The sequence below is a fragment of the Dicentrarchus labrax genome, unplaced genomic scaffold, assembly GCF_905237075.1.
Source record: "Dicentrarchus labrax unplaced genomic scaffold, dlabrax2021, whole genome shotgun sequence".
Classification (NCBI taxonomy): domain Eukaryota; kingdom Metazoa; phylum Chordata; class Actinopteri; family Moronidae; genus Dicentrarchus; species Dicentrarchus labrax.
Genome location: NW_026136704.1, coordinates 13,554,189 through 13,576,632, shown reverse-complemented (window position 1 = coordinate 13,576,632; position 22,444 = coordinate 13,554,189). Strand labels below are relative to the sequence as shown.

General features: G+C 39.2%; 1 protein-coding gene across 1 annotated transcript in view; it reads left to right on the top strand.

The window, feature by feature from the left end:
* The window catches only part of dscamb (Down syndrome cell adhesion molecule b), a 116,009-nt gene that overhangs the window by 56,988 nt on the left and 36,577 nt on the right, over window positions 1–22,444 (top strand). The window contains 5 exon segments of the mRNA XM_051399189.1: window positions 15,310–15,456; window positions 16,175–16,453; window positions 17,670–17,945; window positions 19,380–19,676; window positions 20,746–21,018. Coding sequence (XP_051255149.1) covers window positions 15,310–15,456; window positions 16,175–16,453; window positions 17,670–17,945; window positions 19,380–19,676; window positions 20,746–21,018 — 1,272 coding nt within the window.

Below are 22,444 nucleotides of genomic sequence, written 5' to 3'. Positions count from 1 at the left end.
CATGAAAACTTTGGGAGGAGAGACTGAGGGCAGGAGTAGCAGACGTGACATAAGAGGGAGTGAAAAGGTGGATATGTTATCAAAACTGAACATCACTTAGGACTTTGTTTGTTAACTGTTGTTAAATGTAGAAAGATGGATGACAAAACTCACCGAGACACTATTACCTTTGTATAATATAACATCTTCAACATTTAACATACAACATTATAATGGACAGACCTTTTAATGGAAGATTTTACAGTATTATGGCTAATTTTAGCTGTTTCACAGAACTGACAAAATTAGCAAATTCAGCTCGGCTGTCACTGAAATAATAACCATTTTTATGAGTGGAGCAATTTCCCTGTCGCAAACTGTGATGAGGTGTGTCTGTAGGCTTTTTTAAATATCTTCTCAGACATCACAGCCTTATCTTGTCCAAATCTCCCGCTATGAGAGAGGGCAGCTCCAGTCCCCATGAAAGAAAGCATAGTTGTAAGTGGGCATGTTTGCAACTCATCTAACATATTGTACAGTATGAGCTTAGTAAGTTTACAGGTTGTTTCCTGGAGCTATGATACTCCTGCCCTTCTGCTCTATTCCCTCTCTTTCTTTCTTAGTCTTTCGTACTCACTTCCACCATGTCTTCCACTCCTCATCTGTGTGACCTGCTCTCTCTTAGGTAAATTAGGGCCTGAGGCGAGTGTGTGGTCCAGAATAAGTTTCTGACCCTTGTACATGGTTCATTGAGACGTTTCCCATAAAGAACAACAGGGCTGCATTGTGAAATGGGTTTTATTGTTGCTCCTGTTGCTTAATATCAGCCAGACATGATAATTTTGCCGGGGGCCATATCTGTCAGAAGTGTGCAGTTATGTGGGTTATTTCTAGTCGTACCGTGTACTGTAGGCCAGATTTAGCCTAGATTCTTAACAGGATCATTAATCTTGTTTCACTCTGTTCAGTAAAGTCCAAGGAGGAAATAATATTGATGCAAAGATTTTTTAATGAATGACATAGCATTTTTTTAATGTTTTTATTACGTCCAGCAATAATAAGAGTTTTGTCCCTAACTAAATAAAACTGGAACAAAAATGATGTAATTTGCATCAGGGAGTCGTATCTTTCATTTTGATAAACTTGCATACGAGTATAAGGAACTCCTGTTTAGAAAACCTTGGTTAACATATTTTATTAGCTGATAAAACTAAATGACTAAATGACTAAATGTGAAATAATATTAGTGCAGTTTTGCATTGCAGCTAGTGTGTTGTAATCTTAACAGGACTGCATATATGCTGACCTTTTCTGAAAGCTTTTAAAAGGACTGCCATTAATAATGCTATATTCTCCAATCTCAGCTTATTTATTACTAATGCTGCCAATACTTTTGATAGCATGTTTTTCCTCACTGAAACCATCAATACATTGACTTATATCCTTTATGGCACTTAATGGCACTTAGGCAAAGATATGTGTAAACCCACTGTTTTGTTTACCTCTTCATGTTACAGAGACTTACGTACAGTTCTTCAAGTGTGACTATGTTTTTAGGTACTAGTGTTTGTTTGTCTTGTGATAACCAATGACTGGGATACATGATTCCTCTACCCATGAGTTGCTATTATACAACGACTCTTAGACAGTACAGCACCTTACTTACTGGAGAGTTAAGCTATTTTCCATTATTATAGTTGACATGGATTTGAAGATAATGGAAGATTGTGTCCAAGATTGTGTTGTGTATTGCAGGAGATTGACCCACAGCTTGATACTGGAGATATTTGAGCAGAGTGTGTGGATGGATCGATGGTATTGTGGTATTGTCGTAGCTTGGGGCAGACTTGCTGGGTATGACGGTGTGTGTGTGTGTGTGTGTGTGTGTGTGTGTGTGTGTGTGTGTGCGTGATGTCTGCATGCTGAATCCTTCACAGGAAGGGAACATTTCCAATAGGAGTAGAGTACTATAAAAGTATAAGGCTAAGATATGAATTCCTTTATTTATACATTTATAGCCATAACATCAGTGATTTGTAGTTGTATAGTTGTTACTGTTGCTGTTGTTGTTGCTGGGCATCTGGGCGTCTCTGTCTTTCTCTCTTTGAGGGTCCCAGTAGGACATGACAGTAAGCCAGCATGCACAATACCAGGACCCTGAAACCTGTGTATTTCCAACTGTGACATGTAAAAATATATTCAATTAAAAAGGTCTATCCATAAGACTTTTGAAAATACTATCTATTTTGATACCATTTAGACCTGGCAGTTAATTGTTACTGCCAGAGTAGCATTAAATGATACATGCACGTACTGGACATGGTGTGGAAGACCAAAGGCCACATTCAATCATGAGTTTATTGTTGCCTATCTTATTTAGTCTTCTTTATCATTATATTACAATGTGACACTATGAATCCTCTCAGCCTATGTTACATTTGTTGGGCTGCACTGTAAAAATATCCTCCTCTTCTTTTGCATTTCTGACAGAGTAACTACAGTATTCAAACTTACTCGCTTACTGCCAAACCAACCAGGACATCTTAAGGATTATATCTTTATTGCATTTCGATGTACCAAGATAATATTGAGCATGTACGTAATGGATTAAATATGGAAGTTCAGAAACATTGGTTTTCATCCAACTAAGAGAAAAATGTGGCCACTGTGTTTTCATGCAGTCTTAAAATGCTTAGGGCATATCAAACACTGAAAATACAATTGTGGTCAGAAGCTGATATTTCACAGAAGCAGTATAGCTTACTCTGCACAGCTACATCTTGTATAAATCGCTAATGTGGATTCCTTTCAGAAAAAAATGCTCAATGTGATGGATTAGAGGGTCAAGATCTTGGCATTGGTCGTCTCCCCAGCAACTGGTGAGGCCTGAAGTCTTGTCTCATTAGTGCATTTTTACCCTTGCTATCCTGCACCGCTGTAGCTGATATAATGGCGCTGAGTGCTTCACTTGTGTCATTGTTAGACTGAGGTTTTTGAGTGTCCACTAGTCAAAATCTCAGTATTGGAGCAGAAGGCAGTTGGCAGCAGTTCTCAGTCGTGACATTAATATACAGTAGCTGCTGGACAAAATACATATTTTTTCCTTGTGGTTTTTTTGCTCGTGTGTTTGTTTGTGGAAGTTTTTTGTATGTACTGTATGTGCCTTGAGTGTTTATAATGTGTGCCTGCATGTCAGTGTGTAACACTGCAGCACATCCAGGTGCATTCTGTCTTTATTATACTGTATGTGTATATCAGTATGTCATAGTATGTGTGCTTTAGCCTATGCAGAGCAACCCAAGGAATCGATTATTGAGGGGGCCTGACAGCTCTGCTCGCCGGATGCAGGAGAATACATACTGTAGCAAGGGAGCGCCATCAGTTGCCCTGACAACACCAGCGCCTGTCAACACCTCCGTCTTAATAGTGACAAATTGTACTTATTACATCAGCGTTAATTCCCCCCGATCTCCCTCAGATGAAGATACTTAGCCCCGCGCTGATCAAATTGTGTCAGCATAATTACTGGGAACAGAACCCTATTAAAATCCAGGGCCTCAGACGCACTGTCCAGACTCATCCACAGGCCTATCACTCAACATGCATCTCTGCGTAGGAAGTAAGGGAGAAGGGGGGGGGGGTTAGAGGGTAGAGGAAGGCAGGGAGATGGGAAAATGAGGGGGATGAGGAAGGAGGGAGGGAGAATGTTATTCTGAGGCAGTTGTATGCACAAAGACTGCAGGAGTCATCCACCTTTAACATTTTTTGACTGGTGCTCTAGTGTTGCATCCTCAAGAGAAACGTGTTCAAAAATCCTACAATGGTAAGAGAAAGAACTGAAGAATGCTGAAGAACTTATTAAAACTTTCTTAACCTAAACACTAAAACACCTAAAACTACAATAAGAGGCCAGAAATAATAATAATTCATTATAAATTAGCAAATGTATAGTGGCTACAATCAATATTTTTGTATTAACGTTAATACTAACAGTGAGTACTTGCATGTAAAAGTGGTAGCTGGTAGTGATTAACTCACAAAGAATCATCACCCAACTCTTCCCCTCAACTTTGCTCAGTATTGTAGTGTCTTTCAGCCCATTGTTTTGGTTTTACGGTCTGCAACTTTTATGTTTTGGTTCACTTTTACTGTTGCTTTCACCTCCAGCAAGCAGCTGTTTTCAGGCAAAATACTGTAAAAAGCCATTGTTTGCTGCCTGTCCAGTACCAAAAGGGAGAAAGATGAAGCAAGTGCCTAGCTGGTGAACAAAGCATTTAGCACAGAAGCCAGAAATTCCCCTCAGGAGTTGGTGGAAACCAAAAACAGAGCTAAAAGGATAGTTTTCATGACGTTCATCACATGACCAGAGACTAATTATAAGGTTGCTGGATGTGTAAGATGTGTCACTGTTGTGTTTACAGCTTGTTTTTGCAATCTGAAGGATTCTTGAATTCTGAATCGGACATTTGTAAGTTACTTATTAATTAATTATACATAATCTTGGTCATTGTAAATTTCCCACAGATCTACGATTAGAATATGTAACTGTATAATGCTATACACCTAAGGGTATGAAAATTGCTAAAATGGGATTCTCCTTTCCCCCAGACTGAAAGGAAATCATTGTCTGATGGAACAATTTGATTTATCCATCGGGGAGAGGCGTTTTATTGGGAAGTCAGATGAGGAAACATGGGGTCCCTCGGGGAAAAGTCAGTAACTGTGGACTATACAAAAAACAAATGATTAAAATTTGAAATTTCATTAAAGCTTCAGCCTAGTTTTACAATAACTGCAATTACCATAAGCAATTTTCACAGCTCTATAGATATGGATTTAGCGTTGCCAGTAGCTCAACAGTGAATTAAGTCTCTCTCTCTCTCTCTCTCTCTCTCTCTCTCTCTCTCTCTCTCTCTCTCTCTCTCTGTGTGTTGGTCCTGAATGGTGCTGGAATGGAATTCACAAATTAGTGTCGTCTGATGGAAATGTGCTAATTGCTGTTGTTAAGCTGCTGCAATAATTAGGTTATGATGGCAGACTGCTACACATGTTGCACACACACGCACACACAGACACACACACACACACACACACACACACACACACACACACACACACACACACACACACACACACACACACACACACACACACACACACACACAACCGAGCAGGCCAAAGCCAACATCCTCTCTCCAGTATGGTTGAAAAAGAAGGCTAGATTTAATTACTCATTTTACTATCCATCTGTGAGTATAATTTTCCAGACATAGAGTCAAACACAAAGTGCAACAGTTTCTCCTGCTTAGGGTTAGAGAGAGAGGCTTTTTTTGTCTTAGATTACGGTGGACTGTAATGTAGTAATGCTAAGTAAATGATTAGGTTAGTTAGCTGACCATTTGGCTGGGGAAATATGTGTGTAGCCAGATGACAGAGACAAAGCATCAAGGCAGGGCGTTAAAAGGTTGGTGTAGTATGAGCTGGTATGTTCTTCCTGCTTGAGTCTTTTCTTTTCAACGGATTCAGACTAGGTAGAGTGATAGTGGACCTACTTGGACATACCTTTTGAGTACCAACATTGTCTTCTTACTATGACGGTAACTAGTCTGCTAAGAACACAGGAGCCCAATATAAATCAGGGATTTAAAGATGTCTCATCAGCCCTGTACTGCATAGTTAAAACATGCTAAACTACGCAACTGTTCCTACATTAACGCCTTATAGAGAAAGTATACACTAAAATTGGTGCTAAATGTCCATTTGATATCCATTGTTCTTAGCTCATCTAAACTTTCTTGTCACAATGAGCATCTAAATGGCGTCTACACTAATTAACATCAGAGTAGCTAGGTCTTTCAACATGCTTTCATCAGCAGTGAATGAACGAAGACCTTTAGCGGCTTTAGTCCCATATAAACACTGATGGCATTAAATGGGAGAGAAATACTTTCTTAATGGAGTGCTGCTGAACACGGCAGCATCCGACAGAGTGGGGAACATTATAAGGGGAGGATTTAGTTGCACACCAGTGTCCGCTATGGGAGTTAGACTGATGTTATATGTGCCTACCTGCTACTGTACCTTGAAGCCTGCTGAGTGTTTCTTTCTCTAATTTTCTTTCCTTCTTGCTTTCTCACTGAACTGGTTCGGTGGTCGTGTTACATAACTGAAGTTCAAACGTCAATAATATTAAATGGAATCCCCATTGCCAGTGTGCACACTGGGTGTAAAATGTATTAAACAACTACCCCTGCTAAAACTCTTAATGAGAATAACAAAAAATGTATTGAAGCAGGTTAAACATGCTGGTTATTTTATAGCAAACTGAAGCACATCTTACCCGTTACCTAGTTCGCACTAATGGTTATTGTCTCTTAATAATGATATCACGTCTATCCTGCTGCCTGACTTAAAAATTGCCTTAAACTTGTTGTTTTGAAGCTGCTATACTGACATTCTTCAATGCCCAGACCTGCTTAGCAACATGCTGTTTAATGGCTCTGGGCTTCAGCAGAGATTAGTGGATTGCTAACCTCATCAAAGACATCAACAACCCCAAGACTCTTTAACCTTGGAGACCTGACTCTCCTTTTCAGCAGTTTTTGTGATGTGTGTCTGTGTGTGTGAGAGAGAGTGCGTGCCTGCAGCCAAGCTCAACACAGTACTATACATTAATGTAAAATGAATCCTCTCTCCATGTGTCCTTGTACGAGGGTGCTCTCCCGTTGCATCATAAACCACCTCTTCACACAGGTTCGGTACTGCTCTTCCTTTATCTTAGCAGTTCTATGTAGCATACCGGTGTTTCACATCCCTGAAACAATAGAAAACATCTATGTAGCCTTTGGCTTTTGGATTCCACGTTCAGCATGTTGTTATTTACTAAATGCATTGCAGGGCTATCCATGAGTCATTCCTCAATTTACACTCCTTTCACATTTCAGTGTGCAGTAATGTGTGAAAATATTTACAAAAATGCCCCATAATATATGAATTCAACTTTTAATTGAAAGAAACATCAACAGCAATGATCAAATAAAAATATTAATGTTTATTCTCATATAATTTATCATAATAAATCTTCTTTATTGTATATGATTAGACGCCTTTGTGACACATATCTGTATTGATACCTGAGTAGCTATCTGACCTGTGATCATGAGCGCGCAGTACGGGAGCGGGGGGATCCCATGATTTATTAAGATGACATCTTTCACTTGTTCAGTTGTTTATTAAATATGAATTGTTCATCTCATGGCAGTTGGACATTTTTTGCATGGATTACAACGCACAAATTATTTATGATAAATGAAAACCCATTTTTAATTTAAAACAGTCCTAGCAGTCACTGCAGTTCACTTTGTCTGCTGGTTTCTTGTTATATATATATATATATATATATATATACACACACATATATATATTTAACAATTTAGTACCTAAATAGATGCTTTTTGAGTGTTATTTTAACAGATCCTTTGGAGGGATCCAGACTCAGGGCCTTAAAGGTCCGGCGTGTAACATTTAGGAAGATCTATTAGCAGAAATGGAATATAATATTCATGTTTTCATTAGTTTATAATCACTTGAATATAGGAAACATTGTCTAGGTAAGGTAACAACCATTTGTTGTCTTCCATGTAGTCTGCCATGTTTCTACAGTAGCCCAGAATGGACAAACAGGACCTTTTACATTTTTTGCAGGCACCATAATTTCTCTGCTGTAACACCAGGGAGAGGTGGAAAGCAATGACAATACACATCATTATACTTAAATTCACATTTATTGTTGATGCTTCAGTAGCTCTTAGTCATTAGATAATTGAATGGGTAGATCTGGGTATTCAAACACTCGTATGACCCATAGGCATGTTTAAAGGGAAAGTCTTAACTCCTTTAATGGTAACATGTACATATTCCTAAAATCTAAAAGTCTCAGCATATCTTTACATACAGAATGTGCCCTCATAACTTGTAGACAGCCCAGTGTTGCTTTTATTTTTATTTGTCTTTCCATTTATATCTTTGTCTTTTTGATATTTTTAAATCCTTAGTAAACGCTGCAAACCAAAAAAAAAAAAAAAAAAAGGACATTCAGTAATTTCAATATTTAAAATGATTTTGCAGTAAACACCTAATTGTGTAACACAGGTGAAATATTGCTCTGGGTCAGCGTCTAAAGCAAGGTGTTTACTCCATGTGGGCGTTTGAGACTGCAGGATTTCATTGCAGTGTTCTGATACAGCCAACCACTGTTTTAGCATTCAGGGCACAGAGAGAGAGAGACTGAGAGGGGGAGAAAGAGAGAGACCAAGCAGTGGCGAGAGAAGAGAGGAAGTCGAATGAGCCAAACAGGAACACAGAGGTTTTTGAGGCTGAATAAGAGACAGAGACTCTCTTAGTATTCCAGCTCTGATGCCAAAACTTTCACTGAACCAAGGATGCCTTCTTCACTTGGGCTTCAATGGCAGCTCTGTCATTTACTTGTATTCCTAAAATCTATTCACACAGCAGGTGCTTAGAGAGAAAAAGATTTTTATAAGTGACTTTTACAGGTGCTGAAGGTTTGTTCATTTGACCTGGTTTTAATAGATTTTATAGCTTAAATAATGTAAAATAATAAGATAATCTGCATGTTTATGGTCCAATCATAGTCTGTACCCTATTGTTTTTTCTTTGCTGTTTGGAGGATGATGTTTGAGTCACCCAACAGAAGGATAAAACACTGATTAGCCAGATGATGGCACCATAAAAGCAACTTTATATTTTAACTGCTAACTCATAAGCTATATGATGTAGAATTGATTTACCTGCCTCAAGACAAATCCACTGCACACACAGTTTTTCATGATTATTTTCCCACCACTTAGAATTTCATGCAAAATCCATTTTCATTGTTTTTCCCACCAAGTTATTAAAATCACCTTGAAATTTTAGACATGAAAAACTGTCTACTTTACAGCAGTGTTGAAAATCTATATTGTTTCGGCTCTAACACACAAACAACAAAACTGAAGATGTTGAAGAAGATGATCAAACAAACTACCCATACCTACATGTTTGAGATTAACAGACCACACTCTCCACCAGCTTTGCAAGACTTGGTTCACTGGTATCTAACAAACATTTCTAATTTTGCCTCTAAACTGCTCAGATTGCACCTTTACAAGTTACCCAGTGCTTCCATCTGTGACCAGGAATGAATTATAGCCCATCTACATACACGTAACTGTTGGCTAGTGCACAGTACAGTCACATTTTTGGAAACTTTAGTGGTCACAATTTGCAATTTTGCAATTATTTGCTTTTCTGCACAAAGACTGGAAACTGTGGGAAACCTGGTTCTTTTCAAAGGTAACAAATTCTGCCTAGCAGTACCCATAGTACCCCCAGAGCCCATATTACTTCACTGACCAAGATTTTTAGTACACTTACCCAATTATCCTGGCTCATCTAGCCTAGGTGATAGCCATCACCTATATTAACCTACCTAACTATTGCAGCAATTAGCCAACTGTCTCCTCAATGGGAAAACTCACTCGGTAGCCAAATTACATGTGTTACATGTAACTGTAACAACAACATATGACATTGATTGTTGACTCTCCTTCCCATTTTCATTTCACCAGAAATATTGTTTCACCAACTACTTCTTTCTCCTGTCGTTCCACTGATTTAAAGAGTGTTGCTGTAGTTTGACCATTAGCATGTCTTTTATTGATTCAAGAGTCATCATGTTGATTAAATGGATCCATGTGAGAGCCACAGTGTCTGTATTCACCTCATGATCTGCTATGTACAGTAGCTAAGTGTGACACCTAGTATACTGCCAGGCTAGGCTTTGGTACAGTATATGCCAGACCTTCAGATAGATAGGTTAACAATAGGCATTTTTTGGTTTGGTCTGCAGAATAGTACTCATTTCAGTTTCTCTGCATGTAACCATGCAGCCCTGAGGAGCTCTGCAGTAGAGAGTTCAGTCCTGCAATCTGACCTCAATCAGCTCAGATTAAAGCTTTGATCAGATGTCTGGCCCCCTGTGCCCTGTTTCGCGATGCAATGTACCCCCAACTCTGAGCAGGCAAAAATTAGTCTGAGAACACCGCTCACTGCTTTGACATTACCACCACAGGAGTCAATGCAGTGTTTCCTCTCTGATGTTTTTGTAGTACTATAGGATTTTATCCCCAAACATTTAACTGTAGTACTGTTCTGTAAGGGCCCACCACTTCTGAATTAATAGAGAAACAAGAGATGGAGCTGTAAAGAGGCTGTGTATCCAGGTTTACAGCACATCAATTGCATTTTCTAAGCAATATTTGAGCAGAAAAACTATTGGATAGATGTGCATTTTCCAAACGACGCAGTGTATAGTCAGCCTATGATGGACAGCTATCTGTTTTTAATTTTAATTTAATGTCTGAACTGACTCAGGAGAGTTGAAGTGGGCCAGAGAAGTTACCACACAGACCTAGAACATTCATAAGCCCATTTATCATCTCTCTGTCTCTGCTGACCCGACTAGAACTGGGTCCCTCCTCACTGTCTGACTCACAGTGTACTGAGAGCCAGTCCCACCTTCCTCTTTAAACAATAACAACTCTGACTCACCAACTCACCCTTTATAGAAGAGATTTCTCTCTGTACTAAACGTTTTCAACCTATTACAATCAAACTGTGCTCCCATGTAGTGTCATATATTTAGTGTTACGTCAGTGTTGCGTTTAGTGATTCTCTTAAAGAGGACCTAACATGCACACAGTACGGTTAATGTTTGAAGCATAATTCATCTGAAAAGTTGCTGCTTTTGGAGTTATCTTGTGAAATATCCTAGCATCTGCTGGATGGACATTTTGTAACAACATTTATGGTTTGCAGAGGATAAATCCTGATGAAATTTGTGATCCTCTGACTTTTCGTATAGCGTCACCATTTGTGGTTTTGAATGAAATGTCTCAACAACTATTTGATGGATTGCCATGAAATTTGGTATCAACATCCGTGTTCCCCTCAGCATGAATTGTAACAACTCAGTGATCACCTGAAAACTAATGACATCCCATCAGCCTCAGTTGTACTCAGTTTTAGTGCTAATTAGCAAATGTTAGCATGCTGACACACCAAACTGAGATTAAATGATTAACATTATACCAGCTAAACATCAGCATGTTAGCATTGTGTCTCATAGAGCCACTAGCATGGCTGCAGACTCTCTCAGACTCTTATTATTTCTATAGTTTACATTTTCTGCTGGAGAACACCAAACAGGCTTCTGTTATAAAAATATGTTTATTAGTGGCAATGTGCCAGAAATATGATTTGACTACAGATGTTGATTTTGCATGAGCGATTGGAATAAACACATTGGCAGTTCAAAACTAATTCACTCTAGTTACTGAGCTGCAGATTGTCAACTAAGATCTGACCAGCTCGGCTCTCATTTAAATCACAGCGACTTCCGAGCATCTGTTGGCAGTGAGGATGCTGTGACACTAGCTCATCTGTACGCCGAGGCTTATTTAGCCTGCTGAGAGTGAGAGCCCGCTGTTCGTATTAGATTCTGTCTCTGGCAAAGTGGGGATGATTAGATAAAGTGTGTCTGGTGGAGTGGAGCACTTTTTCACTTTACAGTAGCAGTGCCTGTGAATGAATGGAGGGAAGGGCTCAACTCTCTGACAATAACATAGAAATCTCTGTCCAGGGGATTTTTAATGCATATGGGACCTGAGGCCTCAATTACTTCCTTAATTAATCCATAGCAGTTTATATGCTACACTGTAAAACACTACCAGTTCACAGTTCTTACATTTTAGTGTTTAAAGGACATTGTGCGTAGTTTCTTACTTGACATACTGGCATCGTAGACAGGAATTACCCCTGAATGCTGATGCAGTGAGCGAGTTAAAGCCAAAGCAGTGGAATTAAAGAGAGCGGGTCACGGAGAAGATATACAATAAAATACAATTCGAAACAATAGCTCTCATTTTGAACCCCCTCCCTACTGTAGCGTCCCCTCTGCCTGCACTTCATTCTGTCATAACACAATAACTGGGCTCTGACGTCTTAAAAGGCATTGCAGGAGCATAGAGGTGCTTGAAGAGAAAATTGCAGCAGCTCACAGCGGCTGGACTGAAATACCATTTTGTCTCACTCAAGATGGATTCCACAGTGAGATTTCAGAGGACCAGTACAGAATCAAAATGGAGAAGCCTGAAGGGAGGAGACAAAAAAGGGAAAGAGGCAGTGTGTGTGTGGAGTGGACAGCTTTGGAGGAGATGTCTGAATTTTGTTTTTGCTGCTGCTTGGTAATATATAATTTTCAGGGTTTTCACCTTTTCGATATAGTGTTATTTATTGATAAAATATTTCCAGTTTTTTTTTTGCTACAGATCACAGCTACATGTGATCAGTAAAAGTAATTTAACAATATTTGTACAACAATTTTACAATATGGTATGACGCATAAATAAAAAATACCAAAATGCAAAGCCATACAAAAAAATGAAATGAAACTTAAAAAATGACCTCTCCTCCTGCTTTGCACAAAACCAGTTAAGATGTAGTTATAAAGCAAAGGTGATGATCATAAACAGTAAAGCTTGTTTTTATTTTGTGAATCTGGCCTTCTCAACCTCTGAGAAAATTTCCTCCCACCAATCGTCTCGCATACTGGCATGTATGCATGGCTGCCGGCATCTGCACACACACATACATGTTCACACACACACACACACACACACACACACACACACACACACACACACACACACACACACACACACACACACTACACTGTCACACCCTCCCTCCCTCTCTTTATAGATTCCACTTGCTGGTTGCCCATCTAACAGCCCTGTATGTAAACCAGTGAAACCCCTTCAGGACATCAGATCCGTGGAATCTATTGTCGGTTCTATCTAGGTCAATGCTTACAATAGCTGTGCAATATTTTCTTTTCCTCCCGCCTCTCTCTGTATCCCCCTGTTTGCTTAACCCCACAAGGTTGATTTTCCTTTGCATGTATAAACATCAAAAATGCATATAAAATGTAAGCATATTAAGCATGCTTTGCGTCTTTCATACATATTAGTCTCAAGAGGAATATTAAAACATGTAGTGAGTTTGATGTTAACATTAGTGTAGAATCTAATGTGTGAAGAAAATTACATTTAGTTTATTTCTCATTAATATTTGTTCAGCAAATTAATTTGGACTGTGCCGTTATTCAAACAGTTCTGTCTAGTAACACTGTAACTCAACACAGCACTGCAGCATGAAATGTAGAAGAAACACTGCAATTAAAATGTGACATACAGTTGTTTTCGTTCTGATCTATAGGGTAAGATGTTACGTGACCTAAGGGAGGTTGCATCTAATTTGCTAACCCACACAGAAAAAAAGAAACCTTTGCACCTGCTCGTCCATGCATTTTTCATAAGATCTTGAAATGTCTATTTGAAAGGCCATTTTCACTAAAAACAGCAATACATTTTAAAACTACGGCAGTAAATAAGCCGAAATGTGTGGAATTTATCACTTCAGAACCTCTAATTTTTTGCTTCAGTTTGACAGGCTCCCCCCTTGTATCATATATCTAAAAACACATCATACATGTTAACTCTCTATTTTAGAGAGAAATCACAAGAGAGCCCACAGCTCCCCTTGTTCAACTTAAACGAATTACCAACTGCTAATCTGCTTTAGCAGGCTCCCACACAGCCCCAGTTTGTTCTACTTTTGTATAAATTGCTGATATGACTGCCTTAAGACATGGGGTGCAATCAAAATCAAATATGCAGAGAGAATTTCTGCTAATCTAAGCAGTCAGGATTTCCTAAACAATAATGGCTGTAACCTTAATCAGAGTCACCCAAGACTATATATATTTTATATATTTTTTGAAGACTTTAATATATTTTATCTTAGTTTCTCATTTTCTTGATGTTCCTTATGAGGTATCTGTACACAGTGCAAAAGCAGTTAGATGTACAGGTATATTTCTAGACCTTCACAGGAAGCTATTTGCTGCCATTCATTCTGGTATATTATGAAAAACATCTTCCACAGACATCAATTGCCTGAGCTTGATAATCCATCACAGTAAACACAAAGCCTTAATTTGTTTTTGTCTAAGTTTCCCTGTTAATCGTTATTTCATAGTGCCAAGTTTTCATATGAATGTGCACATTATGTTACGCTCTGCTAACTATCAATCAAATGACACACACAGGAAGAAATAGAAACCCTGCTCCAGGAAATAATCCCTCATTAAACCTGTCAATTTACAAACTGTATTGTCACATCCAAGTCTTCTGGTTTTTTGCATCTTTTATTAGTTTAGTGAGCAGGTGATTTACAGATAGTAATATGTTTGTAGTGTGAAATGATGACAAATGTTAGGAAACGTTGACAAAATCAGCAGGCAGAAATGCTACAGTAAGAAGACCTTCGATTCAATGTGTACTGCAGTATTTTCTTCAACCCTGTGATGTCACTGTACAATATTGTTGTTCTGGATCCACATTACCTGTAGCTGTTGCAGGGCTGTTTCTCCTCAGGCCTTAAAGGCTTCCTAAGCTGCCTCTGTCTTAGCATGCCCACCACTGTGCAGTGAAGACAATCTCCTGTAAATTGCTTTTTCGATCAGTTTTGACATCAATCTGCTCCCATGGGAATGTGGGCATTCATGTGATGGCAGAGAGGAACGTTTCTTTCCTTATGGATGTTGACAACCCCACTCAGCCTGGTTTGATCTGCAGAATTAACATAATATTACCGTACATACTGAACTGGCTGTGACAGCCAAAGAGGGATTGGCTTTCTATACCAGACATTGGCGCCAGTGAGGTTACTGCAACAGCAGGAGTCAAAGACAAGACAATAATAAAGGCTGTTAGAGGTCAAAGATTTGATATGCATTTAATGAATACAATTGGTGCATTTTTTAAATATATGGTTTCATTTTGTGTTCCACTATCTGTAATTTTCAGTATTAATGTAAATACTGGGGAGTTTAGCTGTAGAAGTTCACCACACACTCTTGTAGTTATTGTTTATTTACATGAGATAAATTATTTCTTTTTCACTTTTTTTCCAGTAAACTCTCTTATAAAATGTAGAAATAAAGAATAACTTCTAAAGGTTTTGTGTGCTGAGAGATTCAAACTTCTACAGATTTGCACTCTACAAACACCCTATGGAGAAAAAATCCTCTAGTCGTGGCGGAGTAAATAAATTCTTTACAGTATAAAAGTTGTTTTGATTCTATATAACAACCACACAACTACCGCCTTTCATGTTTTTCCACTCGCTCTTTTTCATCTTTTCCAGGACAAAGATATCTCATCACATCCACGGGAGCCTTGTATATTCTGGACGTCCTGCCTGAGGATGGGCTGAATAACTATCGCTGCACCACACGGCACCGCTACACTGGTGAGACTCGTCAGAGCAACAGCGCGCGTCTCATTGTGTCAGGTCAGTACTGCGTTCAAACTGGAATCAATTTAATTGCAAAGACCATACATTTGTCTAAGTCGCCACTTACAGAGTTTGCAATATATGTACTGACATAGGTGGAAAAAAAGGAGGAAAATACATGTAGATGTTGTATTGGATACTTACTGTAGAGAATTCCAACCTTACTTACACTTTTAACTTTGGCATTTGGCATTTAAAACTGCAGACAGCGAAAAATATTTCCCTCATAAAAATGTTATTCCCTATGAATTATTGGTCCTTCTCAGAAATGTTGATTGATTTGCAGAATTGTATAGCAGGACCAATGAATGGGTATGTCTGTCCAATCCTGTCAGATCAATCCACTCTAAGGCCAGCTATGAATTATGCAGCCCTCAGTAACAAGTAAACAAACTGGGCAATGTAGGCTGTACTGTAGTGTAGTTTGTGTTGTATATTGTAGTTTGATAAATGAGGGTCATTTTTTCCACTGCATTTAACATGTAGATGGAGAAATGAAGGGAAAGAAAAGGAGCAATCCCCAGTGCCTGTAGAGAACAATAAAATCTCCTCCAGAAATTTTAGGAACACACTGTTTCTCTCTTCTCTCCCTCACGTAACAGAATATACAGTATATAGAACCGAATCTTGACCCCAAGAATCAATATTGGATTATACTGTCAAGTGCCTGGCAACGCTCACCACTAATTAACACTAAATTCTCTGCTCCTTCCAGACCCCACCAATGCTGAGCCAGGCATCTCGGATGGCTTTGACCACCGAGAGGTGATGATTAATCATCAGGTGGAGCTGCCCTGTAAGGCTTCAGGCTACCCACCACCCAAATACCGCTGGCTGAAGGACAACAGCCCTCTGGAGCCTGACAGTCGCTTCCGCCAGACTATCACAGGGTTGCTGATAGAGAGTGCACAGCCGAGTGACTCCGGGACGTATGTCTGTGAGGTGTGGAACAGTTATGGCAATGCTGAGGTCATGGGGCGTCTGTATGTCAAACGTAAGTCTTTTATTAAAAGGAGGGGATCCTCTGTATCATCTGCACATTGGTCATTCACATTAAACTATATAAACTAGAGCTGAAACAATTGGTTGATTAATTTATTAGTTGATCAACAAAACTAATCGAGAATAGCTTTCATTATCAGTTTGCTGCTTCTCTCTCTTCATATAAGTTTGGGCAGGTTTGGGATTTGAAGATGTCACCTTGGGCTTTGGGAACTTTAACGCTGGGAGTGTATCAATTATACAACAAATTCAACTTACCTGAAAATAAAAATAAAAAATTGTTTTTGATGGACAAAGCAAGCAGAAAATGGTTCAAATTAAAATCGAAGAACTAAAGCACCAATCTATCTAAGTGTGCAATACACACTCAGTGTTACATGGTTGTTTATATGTAAAAGATTACGTTAAAACTCTGTTGAAGTATGAAATCGTGATCGTAATGTTGCTGTTGGTGACTTGCATAATTTTATATGGAAAACGTGGATCAAGACATATCAACTAAAGTAAGCAACAGATTTAGCAGAAAAACATCTCCTGAGGCAACCAAAGATTATGAAACGGTTTGATAATGTGTAGCTGTTGGCGACATTGTGTACATCTACATGCAGATGTAAAATTCACCAACCGTCACATTTAGCAAAACCTCTACGTGATATCTTCTTTTTGCCTCAAAGCAGGAACTCAAACAAATAACTGCCACAAACATGTTAGTTTATAATATATTTTAGGTCTGTAGTTTGCTCATGTTGCAGTTTACTGGAGGGAATCAGAGCCACATAAAGATTAATGTCAAATCAAGTCTGCCTTAGTTTAGAAAAACAAATACAATCAAAAACTATGTCAGAAAATAGTGGAGTCCAAGGTGATATCATATTGGTTGTTTTGTCCTACCAACAGTTCAAAACCCAAAGATATTAAATCTCCCTTAATAGGAGAATAAGAAGAGAATAAATAAAAAAATCAGAACTAATGCCTATTTTTTTGTTTACTAACTACTCAATTAATCGACTAATTGTTTAAGCTCTAATCCGGAAATAGTGGTTACAACATTTACCTCTCATCTTATGTAGCCATGCTGCTCAAATCCCACTTGAACTCTCTCCACCATCTCCCTAACTCTGTCTTCCTATCAGCCTTATTGTCATTAAACAAAACTAAAATCTGTGAATGCTCCTTTAAAAACATTTCTCTCATTTCTGTGTGCTTAGAGCCCTTGAAGGCAGTGGTCAGCCCTCGGAAGGTGAAAGGCAGTGTGGGTAGCAAGGTGTCTCTGTCTTGTAGCGTGAGCGGCTCAGACGAGTACGAGCTGTCGTGGTACCGCAATGGAGAGATCATCTACCCCGGCAACAATGTCCGTTTCACCGGGCTCAACCGGGAGAACCTCATCATGGAGGGAATGTCGAAGAGTGACGGCGGAGCCTACCAGTGCTTCGCCAGGAAGGGCAAGATGTCCGCACAGGACTTTGTGCAAGTCATCCTCGAAGGTAAAATGTGTGCATGTGATTTGTAGGATGCAGCACGCTCACTAATGCTGACCAAGAGCCACAGTGTAGCAGCTGTCCTATGCATAATCAGTAAGTTAGCAGAAGCAGATTCAGGCCTTGGAGATCAATACAGGGTTTATGTGTTAATGGCATCCTGCTGTGACTCTCTGCTATAAGGCCACCATTAGAATGATCATCCCAGACTTCACAAACACATACAAAAATACACACGCACACACACACTCTTGAATCCAATAGCTTACCTTGGCAGCGTTGCTCAGGCAACTGTCTCCTGTGGCCGGGGAGCTGTAAAAAGAAGATATTGATAATCTATAATCATGTGGAACAGATCTAGATTATCAGAAAGCAGCAGCAGGCAGACATAGACATTTCAAAAGCCAACTGCTCTCTGTGTCTGGGAGGAAAGCTCCTGGATCACTGTTCATATTGAAAGGCACAGGATGCGGAAGTCTTGACAAAAAGCAATGACAAAAAGTCACGATTTCTACTTTCCTTTTGCTGCCTTATTATTATCTCACAAAAAAGTGTTTTTATGACAAAGATTCACCTCTGGCAGCAAATAACACATCCTCTCTCAAACACTCACTAACCCCGGTGTCCAGAACAGGAGTGTTTAAACTGATAAGAAAATAACAATTTTGACGCTTTGTGATCTGACCACAGTTTTAATGGCCTTGAATAGTATACACTTTAAGTGATTTATACGTGCAACATAATGCAGTAACACATTAATGAAAAATCTGCTTCAGGAATATTTTTATGTTGCACATTTTTATTTACATTCTTTTTATTTGCAGCGAGAACTCATTTTGGACATGAAGTCAAATTAATAAATGTAAATGTATGTCCTCCAACAATTTGATGAAAAGAAACCAGAACGAAGACAGTGAGGTCAACTGACAGGGTGTTGCTAGGTCAAAGTAAAACAATTCACTGGCTTCGTATTGTGAAATTTAAGTCAATTTGTTGTTTACTCAGATGATTTTTTATTTAGCTCTAATAATAGATGGGAAATCCTCAGCAATCATCTTCTGGAGATGACACTACCCCTTGTTGTTTTCTGACTGGGAATTGTTTTAGGTCCAGGTTTTCTCTCTCTGCTCACCCACACTTTCTGTGACTGATAAACCAACAATTAGTCAACATGTTCACACATCCCTAACTGCCAAAGATGAATTAAATAGGCTTTCACAGTCATATTAATAACAAAGTCAATCATTCTGCCATTCAGTGTACATAAAGATGTTGTCAGCCTTGGTTGGTCGACGCTCAGCCAGCAAGTATGGTCGAAACGTACCAATATACCTGGTTAACTTTAAAACTTACTGTAAATCAGCGCTTTTCTGAAACATTGTCATGCTCACGATGCTGATTCTTCTCCCCTACCCTGTTCCTCCTCACACCCCAACACAGATGGTACTCCAAAGATCCTGTCCTCTTTCAGCGAGAAGGTGGTGAACCCGAACGAGCCCGTCTTCCTGGTCTGCAACGTCAAGGGCACGCCCCCTCCCCGATGCACCTGGTCGCTGGACGACGACCCCGTCATCAAGGACAGCCACCACCACCTGGGCCACTACGAGACCCACGAGGGCCACGTGGTCAGCCAGCTCAACGTCACACACACCCAGGTGCAGGACGGCGGGGTGTACCGGTGCACGTGCAGCAACTCGGCCGGGGTCGTGTACCACCAGGCTCGAATAAACGTAAGAGGTGCTTGTCAAATCAGCTCCTCCAAGAACAACAATACACATACCTGTCTGTCTCGCTGTATGTCTGTCTCTGTCTCTCTGTCCAGCTGGCTGTCTGGCATTTGCTGCACATGAGCGCTGGTTGTTGTTTGGGTCAGAAACTTTTATTTTAGGATTTTCTTTGTTTCTCTGCTTTTTATGTTTGCTCTTATGATGATTTGTTACTTTTTTCCTTCTTTCTATGCTCAGTATTTTTTAGTTCTAGTATTAAATCTTTAATCACATTTACATTTCGTTTTAGGTTTTTCTCCACTGATTGATTTTTTGGGGTTTATTTTATGTGTTCTTTTCTTTTTCTCTGCTCCTTTTATAATTTTTAATATTGTAGCCTCCTCTTTTTCTCTCCAAATTATTACTGTGCTTTTCCTACATGCCTGTATTTTTAGGTCAAATGAATTATCCTGGTTTGCTGCACATAAGCGTATCTGGATATTGGGTTCCAAAATGGGCTGGTTTGTAAATAGCCAGAAGAAAAATATATTTCTTCTGTTTGCATGAATAAATTTATCTGTGGATTGCTTGTGTGTGCGTGTGAGTGTTCATGTGTGTCTGTGTCTGCGTGTATTTACTCAAGAAGCCAATTCAGCTCTTCACGATCAGATCTTAAAGCGATTACTCTGTTTCCTTTTTATGAGACACAGAATGTATTACTGTTATGTGGGTGAGCAGCAAGAGCAGAGTTATAAGTATCAGTAATACACTGTTATTTAAATGATCTGTTTTCCTTCAGATGGTTAGCACACTTTAATCTGCTTGTCAGTTCACTGCCTCCCACTTGTAGTTAAGCCTAAAATTCTGTGGTAAAACAAACAAGTAAAATATTTAAACAACAATTCCTTAGCAAAGTAATTTGATGTTAAGTACCATATGTGCAGAGAGCAACCATTCCTTGGCTAAATCTGGAATTTTATTTTAGTTACAAAAACACCAAAAATAATGCAAACTTCACTACCCCTGTGATTTGATGTCAATAACACTACCCATTGAATGTCTTTATAGAGGGTTCTTTCTCATTCTCTGTCCCTCTTTAGGCCGCGCCAGCATTCGCCCAATGAAAAACATCACAGCAATTGCTGGTCGGGATGCTTTCGTTCACTGTCGTGTGATTGGCTACCCTTACTACTCCATAAAGTGGTACAAAAACTCGGCACTGCTACCATTTAATCACCGACAGCGAGCATTTGAGAACAATGGCACACTGAAGCTAACCAATGTGCAGCAGGTGGACGCTGGCGAGTATAACTGCAAGGTGATGGTCCAACCCAACAAGATGGACTCCCAGAGTGTCCATGTTCGTGTGAGAGGTGAGTTGAGTGGACAAAGTCTGGTTGCTGCTCAACGTTAAGATGTTATTGTAGTTTTATTTAGATTGCAGTGCATCTTGAGCATTAAACCATAAAACTACGCAGGAAATGGTTTCAACAAAACATTTATTTTCATATACAATTTTTTATTAGTAATATACTACAACAGATGAATATTTGGTTGTCAACCAAACAATTTTTTGTCATCATAAGAGTTAGATTACAAAATCGTATCTTCCTTTTAAATATAAGGCTACAGAGGCCGCCCTTTAGCTTAGCTTATCATAAAGACTGAAAACAGGGTAAAACAGCTAGTCTGGCTCCATTCAGAGGTAGCAAAGTCTGCCTACCAGCACCTCTAAAGCTCACCAACTAATATTTTATATTTCATTGGTTTAATCCATAAAAAAAGAATCTGTGTAAAATGTGGTTTTATGGAGGGGTTAAGTGTGTGACTATTTTCTGGCCCAGGTAACTTTCTTGAGCTGGTTGCCTAATGATGGTGATGAATTAAACAAACAAATGTCTTAATACTGAGCCAGGCTAGCTGTTTCCCTTTGTTTCTAGTCTCCAATACTAAGCTAAGCTAATCAAAAGAGTGGTATTGATCTTCTCATACAGCCTTTGTCAAGAAAGCGCTTATTTATAACTATTACCTTTACTGTCACAATTTTGACTTTATGTTATAACTCATTTTCACTCACTTTCATGCCAAAAGTCCCATATATTGCGTTATTATAAAGCTGAATTTGATAGATTTAGTTTAAATTGGAAACGTAAGGCACATTCTGAGTTACTTAGTATACATGTGCATCTAAAAATTGCCTCACTTGATAAATAAACAGACCCACTCACATAGAAAGGCAGACAGCTATATCATATAGCATCTCACCAGACTTCTAAATAAATCTACCTGATATTCCTCAGTACATCAGGGTATCTAATGAAGACTGTATCAGTGCCACTGATATTACAGAGCTGAGTGATTGATCTCCACTGAGATCTTACAACTGTAATAGGTAATGCTAAAAAGGGCTTCCCCATTATGCCCCATTTCCCCATTTCCCTCTGTACAGTATGTTAGGTTGTTGTCACTATAATACACTTTCCAATGGAGCGAGGAAAACGGAGGGAGAGAGAGAGTGAGGACTAAAGAGAGAGCGATGATATAAAGCAACACTTCCCAGTGGTGCTATAGTGAGCGAGTGCATTTGTTAATTTACTCTGCTCATGCTTAAAATGCGGAAGTGTCTTTGGGGATCCCTGGAGTCCATTATCTCCACTTTGTTGTGAATTAAGTAAGGTGCTAAAGTGCTTCTTATTTCAGTGTTATTGGAACTCACTGGACACTCAAACACTGATGACTTGTGTGGTGGCTGGAGATTTGTAGAGCGATTTGAATAGATCGTATTGTATAACTGTGCCG